This window comes from Periplaneta americana, chromosome 14 (assembly GCF_040183065.1).
Source record: "Periplaneta americana isolate PAMFEO1 chromosome 14, P.americana_PAMFEO1_priV1, whole genome shotgun sequence".
Classification (NCBI taxonomy): Eukaryota; Metazoa; Arthropoda; class Insecta; order Blattodea; family Blattidae; genus Periplaneta; species Periplaneta americana.
Genome location: NC_091130.1, coordinates 61,808,845 through 61,821,458, shown reverse-complemented (window position 1 = coordinate 61,821,458; position 12,614 = coordinate 61,808,845). Strand labels below are relative to the sequence as shown.

The 12,614-nt window shown below is 34.5% G+C and overlaps 1 protein-coding gene across 1 annotated transcript; it reads left to right on the top strand.

Moving 5' to 3' along the window:
* Positions 1 to 212: 212 nt before the first annotated feature.
* Positions 213 to 12,306, top strand: LOC138713360 (piggyBac transposable element-derived protein 3-like). The gene is made up of 2 exons (XM_069845392.1): positions 213 to 458; positions 11,346 to 12,306. Exon 2 carries the CDS (start codon positions 11,473 to 11,475, stop codon positions 12,193 to 12,195), a length of 723 nt encoding a protein of 240 aa, XP_069701493.1. The 5' UTR covers positions 213 to 458; positions 11,346 to 11,472; the 3' UTR covers positions 12,196 to 12,306.
* The last annotated feature ends 308 nt before the right edge of the window (positions 12,307 to 12,614 follow it).

The following is a 12,614-nucleotide window of genomic DNA, read 5'->3' as shown; positions in this document are numbered from 1 at the left end:
TCGCAATAAAATAAACGTAAGTATTGTTACTAAAAGTATTTCCTTGCTTCATTTGTTTATAATTCTATATATTTATGTTACATAAGTGCTTAACTATTATTGAAAATATTATTTATTACAAAATAATAAAAAAAACCATAACGAAACATGAAAGTATCACTATTGATACTTCGGATCCTAACCAAGTGAAACTATGTTTGTTTGTAATTGAATGTTAATTCATTTTTAGCACTTAGTGAAGGAGAACTGACAACGTTAGTGAACCAAATAGACCCAGATGTCTCAGATTTTGAAATTGAAGACTTGGAGGATGAGTTTGAGCCTCAAGCTGCGATTTTAGATGAAGGACATAATTCTTCATGGGACTCATCAGATGAAGAACCCCTGAGTAACATACGAACTTCTCAATCTGCAGAAGGGAGGCAGAATGTGCAGGAAACATACAGACGCAGTGAAATGTAAGTTTTAATGACCTAGTATAGTAAAAAATTGGGCAATGGTAAACTTTAGCGGTCCCTGCGTAGGTCGTTATTGCACGCATGCAAGTACAACGGGATTCAAAAGCACTGCCATAATAAAGGAAGGCTGACGGTTTTATGTATGCAATTGACGGCGTAGTTTACGGAGCCGACACTAGAGTGGCATAAAAAGCGCAATTATATATATTAATCTGTCTATGATTATATTTACACAATGAACGTCTGTCACTTTAACCTCTCCTTTAAATGTCAGTCGACGGTTCGAACCCCGAAATGAAATTATTCTTTATTATAGGTATATAAAAAGCGCAATTATATTAATTGTTTATGAATATATTTACACAATGACCGTCTGTCACTTTAACCTCTCTTTTAAATGTCAATCGACGGTTCGAACCCCGAAATTAAATTATTCTTTATTATAGATATAATACAATTGCTCTAAAAATCTAAATAAAGTGTATACAGAATGAACTTCTCCCTTTAAATCTCAGTTTACAGTTTGAACAAAGTGACGGCTATATTTTCCGAATTCGGGCCCCGAAAATTAATTACTTTTATTGGGGGTATAATTCAATTGCTGTAAAAATCTAAAAATTTGTATACACAATGAATAATGAATAATACACAATAATGTAATAACACAGCCATTTTAAATTAACAAGCAAAGCTGTTGTCAAAATTAGTAATGTAATAAATTTAATTAAATTTCGGGTCTCGAACTGAGAATATATATCCGCCCTGGGTTGAAACTGTAGACTGATGTCTAAAGTGAGAGGGTAATTTTGTATACTTTTTTTTTTTTTTTTTTTTTTAGCAATTGTACAGTATTATATCTATAATAAAACAATAATTAATTTTCGGTGCTCGAACTCAAAGAAATATAGCCGTCACTGGGTTCAAACTGTGGACTGAAGTTTAAAGTGAGTGGGTAATTGTGCATACTTTTTTTTTCAAGCAATTGTATTATACCTAGAATAAAGGATAATTAAATTTCGGGACTCGAACTGAGGAAATATAGCCGTCAGTGGGTTCCAGCTGTGGACTGACATTTAAAGTGAGAGGTTCATTTTCTATACATGTTTTTAGATTTTTCCAGCGATTTCATTATATCTACATAGCAGTTCACAACCAGAGTGGACCAAGTTCATCTGGAATAGTTCTGAGATATTGAGTCTTCATTCACCTTCCATAGGAAATGCTGTCCTCTGTGGAGTAACAAATGAGTTATGGACTTTGTTATGGCAATGGATAAATCTAAGTTTTCTTCATCCGAGATTGTATTACTCCACAATCTGATCACGGGTGGACTTGGTCAACTCTGGTTGTGAGCACTTCAAATAATAATTAAATGTCGGGGATCGAACTAGGGAAATATAGCCCTGACTGGGTTCAAACTGAAGAATGATATTCAATGGAAGCGAATGTGACTCTGGTGTAACCAGAAATAATAATTAAATGCCGGAGATCGAACTTGGCAAATATAGCCCTGACTGGGTTCAAACTGAAGACTGATATCAATGCCTTCTCGATCTAGACCAGTGGCCTGTTTCTCGAAACTCATGGACTACCGTAATAATATTAGTCTGCACAGTAGTAATATTAGTTTATTATATAAAATTCCTTTTTACAAAGTTTGTGTTTCTAGAAACTACAAGGGTAAGGGTCATTCCATATCAAATCAACAAGGCACTCAACCAGACCGACTCAGATTTCTTTAAAATTTTGAGGGTTTGTTTTACCTGCCGCTCTAACTAAAACTGCCGAGTTTCATATGTCCTGTGCTTTTCGTTTTCTGTCAGTGGCGTTTCAAACATGAAGAAAAATCATATTTTTGTAAGCACGCCGCTTCAATTAAAATTATATATCTCAACAACGTCTCCAGAAAAATTTACAAAAATTGGGTGATACATTCTTAATATGTGATAGTTTTTATTGCTTATATTGTTTTCTGCATGTATTCAATTACACTAAAAAACATGGTGAAACAATTTTCATATATTCATATTTAAAAATGCAGGGGTTCTATTTTAATGAAAAAAATATATAGTATGCCTCAATTAGTGATATAATGAATTGATAAGTTTCAACTTGGAATCATAGGTTACAAAGATAAAAATTATTATGTCACAGCAAGCTTAAGCTAACCGTATAAGTCACGATAATTATGTCCCACACATTCGTTGTATTTAATTATATTTGATCATATTCTTGAATGGCACTATGTAATTTAACATGTAGTACATAATTCGAATTTTTTAAATTATTACCTGAAATAAATTGTCACATGGATTTTGTTAAACCTGAAGTTCTGTAAGAAATGCTTACCTTTCATTGCTGAGATGAAATAGCCTGATCATCTTTCAGACAGGATGCTGCGTTGTTTCAGCTGCATTTAAAAACTGCTTAGCAAGTATAATACCCATCCTAAACAGCAGGACTGTATGAAACTTGTGTTCCAGGCACTGCGGTGGATTTTGCAAATCGAAGAGCAAGCATTTTTTCCTCTTCAGTATAGCCTTTTTTAGTCGCATAAACGGTATTAATGTTTGGGAGATGATGCCTTGTCCAGTCGTACAATTCCTTAGGTGTAGTTATTTGTTTATCAGATGGTCTCTGCAAACTAGCACAAGCCGCAAACCTTTTAAGTGTCCCACCTGGGTCATTCCATGGTTGCGTGTGTGACATTTTAACAGCAGATTCACTTACAAAAGACACTGTAGATTAAATGTTTTAAGAGCTAACATTTTTATTTTTATATATTATATTAACCATCAATTACTTAATTCACTTATGAAGTTTTGAGTTGGTTAAGAAGAATACACTTAACAAAAATAAAATGTCAATCTTTGTTGCGTGTGTGACAAAATGATACAACTCCTTCTCACGCAAGTGAAGATTTTATTAGAATTCTGTTCTCTTGGATTATGAATATGATTGTAACTTGTTGGTAATATAAATAAAATGCATACTTTTGAGATGATATAATAGAAGTTGCTGAGGAACATTAACATTCCACGTAAATTCTAATTTGAAAATGTTGCGTGTGTGACCGTTGCGTGTGTGACACTTGAAGACATGTTAAGTTTACATATTTTTATCAGCAGCAATGTGACATAGATATTTTTTATTTACAAAGAAAACAAAAAAATACCACTGCTATTGAAATTAATTAAAAAAACACGTACAAATTAAAAAATTTTTTACAAACATTCATGTAAGCTAAAATGCAAGCAGAGTCACCTAAAGGCAAATTGACCCCTGTTATTAAGCAAATTAGGAGGTCTTCAGGATCACTGACAAGTCCTCCCAAGATTTGTCCTCATTTACTGCCAACACCCAACACTTCCTTATACTCCATCACAATAGCAAAGAAGACGTCTTGTTTCCTGTTAGACTTTCCTATTACAGTTAAAGATAAAAGTACAAAGTCCCCTGGCTCAAGTTTGGTATTGACCTTGTTGTTGCATGAAGATCTAGACCTTCTTCTTCTTCTTCTTCTTCTTCTTCTTCTTCTTCTTCTTCTTCTTCTTCTTCTTCTTCAAGATGTAATAATTGGAGAGTTGCTAATTCTTCTTGTTGAGAGCTTACAAAAACCTTCTCCACACCTTCTTTAATAGGAGACACGAAGTAAACTTTATGCAGGCTTGGAATTGGTTGTACATTTTTCCAACAATTATCCAGGAATGATGATAATGAATTCACTTCTTCTGCAGATGTAAATAGTGTTGTTACACCTTTTACACTCTGTTTGGTACATCCCTTCACAAACTCTTCATAGGCTTCATCAATGGTCATCATCATAGTACGTTTCTGTACCACTTCTTTCTTGCCGGTTTGAATATTCTTTATGGTGACATTGTCTTTTTTACCTAGTTCAGTCCTGCTTATGTCATCACGGAGATAAAACTGCACCATGTTATCTTTTGTTTCATCATTCAATCTTTTACGGTATCTTCATTTTTTAATTTTTGTAGCAGATTCAGTCTTTTTGCAAATTCCGGTAATTCCTCAAATATAAATTTCGATACCACTGCTTTCCTTTTCCTTAGGCTGTTTGGTAAACCTCTGTTCACTTTAGGAACTGCTTTCCCTAGTGATCTGTTGCTCCTATATGAACCCCTTGTTGGAGATGCATTACTTATCTCAGGTACTTACTTTAGTTTTTCTCTGTGCTGCCTCTGACTTATTCTATCTTGCTTACGCTGTAGCGTTAACTTAATTTTATCAGTTTGAAGAGCTTGTTGTTGTCTTTCCCTGGTTTTTCATGTTTTGTGTTGCGGGTGTGACATTTGATAATATGAGGCTAATGTCACACACGCAACGCAATTTTGAGAGCAAAATAGTCATGCTACAAAAAAGTTGTTATATGTTAAAATTTAGATCTTGTGGATAACCTGACTTTCAGAAAGTTTCACTTTGCTAAGTTAATTACTTTCTTATGGGCATAAATAAAATCATGTTTTGTGTTGCGGGTGTGACATATGATCTTAATATTATGATTTATCCCATGTACTTGAAAAACTCATCTGATTTGCTTCAAAATTGCACAGTAGATTGTGGAACATCTACACAGCAAGTTTCTCACGCAAGAACAAATCAGAAGACAAGCAAAGATGATCAAAGCAGGCAACATATGAGGTGTATTTTTCCTTTTGTCAGCAGTACTATTAATACTAAAGTCAAATATGCATAGACATGAAATAATTTAATATTTTCATGAAATTAACTGTTTATCTGGTATAAAGGTTCATCTACTCTAGAAATATGAATATTACAATTACTTTGAAATATTTTAATTTTTTTGCATTCAGGGTCCTTTGACATGGATTGACCCACCTACAACGTCTTTTGCCATGCGATATGCAAAAATAATGCAATTCTGTTGGAAATCCAAAATCTTCTCCATGTAATGTGAGGTTTAGGAATTTTTTTCCTATTTTTATACTGAGCAGAGAATCCATCGGAGAAATACATAATGTTTGTATTGAATTACAGGTGTTTGTTTTAATGACTCGATTAGATATTTTTGAAACAGATGTACAGCTGTAGTGTCATATTTCGGGCAGTGTGAAATTATTACCAGTTTTTTAATAGAGACTGTATCGGATGACGATTCGTTATAATATATTACGAAAGTATGAATGGTTGTCTGCACATTTAGTCCTGTGATATGACTGAATTTCATCTTGGATTACGAAATAATAGTTTTCAGCCAAGTCGCATAACACAATAAGCAGGCATGGCTGTAGAAATGATTTCATATCACGTAGAAACTTACTTTGTCCAGATGATATAAATGAGTGAGTTAGTAAATCACCAAGTTTCTCCAAGAGACAGTCGAAAAATTTGTCTGTGGGTTTCATTATAGTCTCAAGTGTTGATCGGTCAGTCGTCATCCACTGCCTGTAGGTCACTGATTCACTGAAGTTTTATACGAAACATTTCTCTAAACCCTCTCTTATTTTGAATGGTTCAGGACATCCTGTACATTTCCTGAACAAGCAATTTATATGAGGAGGATTGTACACCATAGTAGCCAAGAAATGTTAAGTTGGAAAGTATAAAGAAACATTTTCTTGAAATCCACGTAGACCTGAAACTTTAATAAATTGCTTCCGGCATAAGTTTTACATTCTGATAAGGACACAAACACAGACAGTATAGTCCACTAACTCCAGCTAGAATACAATTTCTTGGTCAGGGTTAGAATTTTTAAACACTGCATATAATTAATTTCTGCTCATGTGATTTACTCCCTGATTCTTTAATCACAACAAATATTTCTTACCAGGCATCATTCTGCTTATCTCGTCAGAACAACAGAATTCTTTAACTTTACCGGCAACAGCCGCGAGCAAGGGTTTTCCAGGTTTCGGATTTGGTGAACACAAAATTCCCTTTCCCTTTGCCAGGACTTTGGCTTTCCGAATTATGTATTCGAAAGCTGGAAGAAACTCTTTTTTATATTATTTACGCTCCAGATTTTAGGTAGTAGTGTTAAAATGGTAATTTTCTCACTTTTACCTGAATTTTGAAAATTTTCCTGCAACTGAGACAAAATTTCAGAATCAGAAAGGTCCTGGTTCCTCGGCATCTTTAATATCGAAGACTTTGTCTGTTACAGTATTTTCAAATTTCTGTCTCTTATATTTCTCTGTTGTAGCCTTTCTTGTTTAATAAGGAACACACCTTGGTCAAAAAGACTTGTATTTAATGAACTTACATTTGCTGTAGAGTCGACGTATTCTTCATTACTAGAGTCATTATGAGGATTCTGCGTAATAGCATTATATTATATTATTATTTCTTTGCGACACATAGCGCACACCTTTTGTTCCTGTTTTAAATCAGGAAATACATTAAGCATCCACGATATAACACTTCTTAAATTTTTCCTCTAATTACAATGCCTTGATTTCTCGAAGGGATTACAGCAAACATAGACCTATAACTTAAAACGCGATTCCATTACATCACACAAAACTACCACATACTACGAAAACTAACGACACTGCACTTGAAACAGATTGCACGTTTTGTATAAATTGAAGACTGTATAAACTGCCACTCATGACGGCCTGACATCTACGACGCAGCTTATCAGACAAGTACGAACTCGCGCGCATGCAGTGTTGGTGTAAGAAGGGTTTAAGTGCTACAAACCAATAAATTGATATATTTTTTTACTGATATTCCTGAAATGTTTCCAAAATAAAACTTATACCAAGGGGAGAATACTCTTACCTCTATAACATACATTTTTCGCGAAATAATTTATGTCCCGCATTTATAGATATTTAATGTTAAAACGTGTTTCACGTGACCATTCAATAAAGAATTCATTACTTTGATGCAAACCTATTTTTATTGAAACTTATAATCCCTTAGCTTTAAAATAAGCCCAAGTTTAAGATTCTACCTCAATTAGAAGAGAAGTTATGAATTATTTTTATTGGCATAGTATGCAACATTTTTACATTTTTTCTCGTATTGACAGAATTGCTGTATGGATATCGTGTATTATTGAGGGCTAAAATTTTACATAATTACTTAACTTAAGGTTCTTTACCATCCCACCAAATTTAATGAAAATCTGAGGTGGTCGGGTTGAAAAGTCCACTTTTTTGTGTTGATTTGACATGGAATGCCCGGTAAAGTAGTAGTTACCAGTTCACAGACTAGTAATATTGTTTGATTTCACCAGTTCATAAGTGATTCTGTTTCTTAAAATGCTGAGTTAGTTGATTATACTAGTATTCAACAGGAATATTGCTACAAGACTCTAAAGATTGGATGATTTCTATATTATCAGTTATCAGTGACAACCTTTCTCAGATAATCAAAACAAAATATTGTAGTTATTTTTTAATGTGTGGTTTACTGGTTGCGATTCAAGTGATGAAGTTGTTGTGAGAAGAGCTAAAACTATATCCAGAAAGAACAATTATTCCATTATGGGAGCACTGTTTAAATATAATGAAATGATTAGGTAAAGTGCTGAAAAACTTGAAGAGTTGTTAAATATAGTGGGACCTGCCATAACAAGACAAACAAATAGAAGTCATGGATTATGAGCAAAGCTTCAAATACAAGTTGCTCTACAAATTGGAATGTTGATTATTTGGCATGTTTTCCAATGCCATCAGGTCTTTCTGTCCTAGACCTGCAACACTTGCAGAATTTTTTCTTAATAATCTAATACCAATTCATCAACTGCAGTAATTTTTGCTGGCTTCCCCCCTCCACTGTCAGTTCTTCTGACACTGTCAACTTTAGCCTACAAATTAAATATAAAGCTACAATGTAAAGCTGAAAAGAAATAGCGAATTTTTCATCAAGTCATATTAAGTGGCATTCATGTCGGCAGTAGATCCACTGGCTACGTAATATGTTCATATTATAATACTAACTGTGAACTTGAATTTGTACTTGTCAAAGTTGCTTTCTTAACGTATGCATAATCTTTGTTCTTAGGTATCAGTTCCATAGCCTCAAACATTACAAACATTTTTTGTTCATTGGTTTACTTTACCATTTTTGTTAATATGCTTTAAAAAGCACCAAATAAAATATCCTTTGATTCATTAATCATATTCACTATAGTTGATTTACTTTAAATTGATGGCATTTCAGCCGAAAAGAGAAATCAAAACCAAAACAGGAACAACTTAGCCTTATAACCTCAAATAACAATACAAATTACTCTTAAGGAACCCGCAGGTTCATTGCCACCACACATAAGCCCGCCATTGGTCCCTATCCTGTGCAAGATTAAACCAGTTTCTATCATCATATCCTACCTCCCTCAAAAGCATTTTAATATTATCCTACCATCTACATCTCGGCCTACCCAAAAGTTTTTTCCCCCCTCCGGTCTCCCAACTAACACTCTATATGCATTTCTGGATTCGCCCATATGTGCTACATGCCCTGCCCATCTCAAACGTCTGGATTTAATGTTTCTATTTATGTGAGGTGAAGAATACAATGCGTGCAGTTCTGTGTTGTGTAATTTTCTCCATTCTCCTGTAACTTCATCCCTCTTAGCCCCAAATATTTTCCTAAAAACCTTATTCTCAAACACCCTTAACCTATGTTCCTCTCTCAAAGTGAGAGTTTATTTTAATTTAGCACATTTACCTTCTTTAATTGTAGGTAGAAAATTCACCACAGTCCCTTCTATGATATTAGTTTACGTCCTGTAGTAGATAGTAGATAAATATAATTCAATACAACCCAGTATAGTAAGAAACAAATAAATAATACAATTAAAATGTTTATTTAGTGTAAAGTGTGCATAAGTTCCATTTATTTGTTGCATAATATGTTGCAGGTATAATTATAAAACTGTGTTAATTTTAATGTGAAGAGAATTCAGCATGTTAACATAACCTGTTTGCATTAACATTTTAAGTTGAGAACGAAAGCTATTTTGAGATTTAATAAAGAAGAATATATATTTAGGACAGACTTCAGAACACGATTGCCATCCTTACTTGTAGGTAGAAAATTCACCACAGTCCCTCCTATGAAATGTAGCCTATATAGATTAGGCCTACCATATATGACTTCCCCTCATAGATAGTCGATAAATACAATTCAATACAACTCAGTATTGTAATAAATAAGTTAATTAAAATACAATTGAAAGTGCGGGGTATCATATGTGACATTATGCTTAATTGTGATGTATAATTGCGGATATAGAAATATGAGGTAAATACAGTAAACATAACCTATAATTCCTATATGGTATCATAACGTAGTTATGGAATGACATGGCATTGGAGAACATCAAAATTAGACAGAAATGGTTATATTATATAACTGGTTCTTAATTTGAACTGAGTACATTAAGCATTCCTGATATTTTCGGGAAATGCTTTATCAGTGTCCATAACTAGTAGCCTATATGTGAAGACTTCTCAACACAAATGCTTTCTTTCGCTGTAAAAAAATTATTCAGCAATATATTTATACATATATTAATACGGTGGTCTGTAATTTGAATAATTGTGCTATCACATTCACATTCGACATGACAACATAACCTTGTAAATCTGGTTGCTTTGAGGCTGCCTTATTGCAATACAGCTGTCATTTAGTCAAGTGTCCGAAGACCAATAAAGCATCACTCATAAAGCAACTAAACCAAGAAATAATGGGGGGTAGGGTGGCCAGTTCCTGTTCCCTTCCATTGCATACGTCACTGACTACTAGCGCTGAGGTAGTTCTGGTGATGTCGGAAGTGAAAACCGTTCAATTTATTTTTTGTGGAAATGCATTTGATCCTATAAACAAGGGATAATAAAAGTCTAAATTAACCAAACTAATTCGTATATGCAAGGAGTATGTGCGCTAGTTTAGTCCTAGTAACATATTGAACTAATCAGATTTCGTATTGAAGTACTGTATGAAACGAATAAATGCAATTGATGTGTAAACAAATTGCCTTTACAAGTCGTCATACGTAATGTTATGCTTAATTATAATTGCGAATGTAGAAATAAAGTAAGTAGTGATAGAGTAAACATAACCTATGATTTTAAAACATCAAAATATGCGTGCGATGCAACTGAAAATTATTGATTCATGCATAAATGAATGTGCAAGAATTTCGTAATGAAGCAAGCTTCATTTCATTTAATTACAATATTAGGTACTGTAACAGTAATGAAATCTATATGGTAAAATTTTTGGTAATATACATCTCGTTTTTAGTTCTAATTGTGTATATTATCAAATATGTATTATTTTCAATGCGAATGCGACTCTGCTGTACCCAAAAATAACAATTTCATGTCGGGGATCGAGCAAATATTGCCCTCACTGGGTTCAAACTGCAGACATATTCCGCGAATGTTGTGTATATTATCAATTATGTATTATTTTCAATGCGAATGCAACTCTGCTGTATCAAAAAATTATAATTTCATGTCGGAGATCGAGCAAATATTGCCCTCACTGGGTTCAAACTGCAGACATATACTGCGAATGCGACTCTGGTGTAGCCTTCGTAAACTACGTCCATAATTCCACAGATGAAACCGTTAGCCTTCTGTTATTTCCGTCATCCTTATGCGTCACGTAGTACTTCCTGTCCAAAGAGTGTAAATTCCATTGTTATTTTCATGCGTGCAAGAACGACCTAAGCAGGGACCGCTAAACTTTACCATTGCCATATTGTGCGTGCTGTCATAGGATATATGGCTGTAGGTAATAATGATGAAAATGAAAAAAATCTAAATCGGAAATTGCCCTAATTAGAATGTAATGGCTACAATTACGGTAGGACAAATATATAGGAGAGGGAGCATTTGCTTCATTTAATTGCAGAATCTAATTTTCATTATGAATTTACAGATTTTCACCTAACCTGCCTCCAGTTGCACCAAGGCCTGACCAAAACTTCAACTTGCGCAAGCCATACGAATATTTCCTGCAGCGATTGAATGAAGATTTCTTTCAGTCAGTTGCTGAATGTACAAACATGAGAGGAGTAGTGCAGACAGGAAAATCTCTCGGAACTGATTCCACTGAAATCAAAAAATTATTTGGTGCTTGCATTTACACAACTCTGATTGGGTATCCAAGACTGAAAATGTTTTGGTCGGCGAGAACCCGGATTCCCATGATTGCAGACAATATGTCCAGAAATCGATTTTTTGAGCTTAGAACTAATCTAAAAGTAATAGATGACAATAGTGTGTCAGAAGATGACAGGAAAAAGGATCGCTTCTGGAAAGTGAGGCCGATGCTTGATATTGTCAGACAATCTTGCCTGCAGACTCCACAACCACAAAATGTTAGCATTGATGAGCAAATGATACCATTTTATGGTCATGTGAGCATGCGGCAGTATGTTCGTGGAAAACCATGTCCCGTAGGCCTGAAATTGTTTGTCATGGCTTCAGCATCTGGTCTCCCCTTAGATTTTGTAATGTACCAGGGGAAGGGTACTGGTTTCCATAGTGTAGTTGCTCCCACACCAGAGAACTTCGATATTGGAGGCAAGGCAGTGCTCAAACTGTGTGACACTCTTCCTGCTGGATCATCTATCTTCATTAATAGGTATTTTACTTCTGTGCCCCTATTAGATCTACTGTATCTTAGCAGCATTCTTGCTTCTGGGACAATAATGTCCAGCAGAATTCCTAAAGCAGTTTCTTTTGTGAATGACGCAGCACTGAAGAAGGCTGGACGTGGAACATGACCAAATAGTGAGACAGGATGATAAGGTGTCTTTATTGAAATGGTATGATAGCAAGGGAATTTACCTAGCATCAACTCAATTTGGAGTTGAGTCAGTAGAAGAATGTAAAAGGTGGTCTAAAAAAGACAACAAGTATATCTTGGTAGAGTGCCCTCATGTTGTATCCCAGTACAACACATTCATGGACAGGGTAATTGCAAAGTATGCGATCCGTACAAGAACTGGTCAATGGACAAAAAGAACAATTTTCCTTTTTTTTTTTTACTTTTGTTTAGCTGCAGCTTGGTTACAGCATCGCTCAGATGCTCAGTGTCCAGAAAGTGGTTTGCAGAAGAAAGAGGTTCTTGATTATTTTAACATTGCAGAAAATTTAATTCATTCTGCAGGACAGACATGCGAAGACTCTTCAAGTGATGAAG

What these genes read in the sequence shown, in the direction of transcription:
- LOC138713360 (XM_069845392.1), top strand. Translation starts at nt 11,473, where the DNA reads ATGAGAGGAGTAGTGCAGACAGGAAAATCTCTCGGAACTGATTCCACT.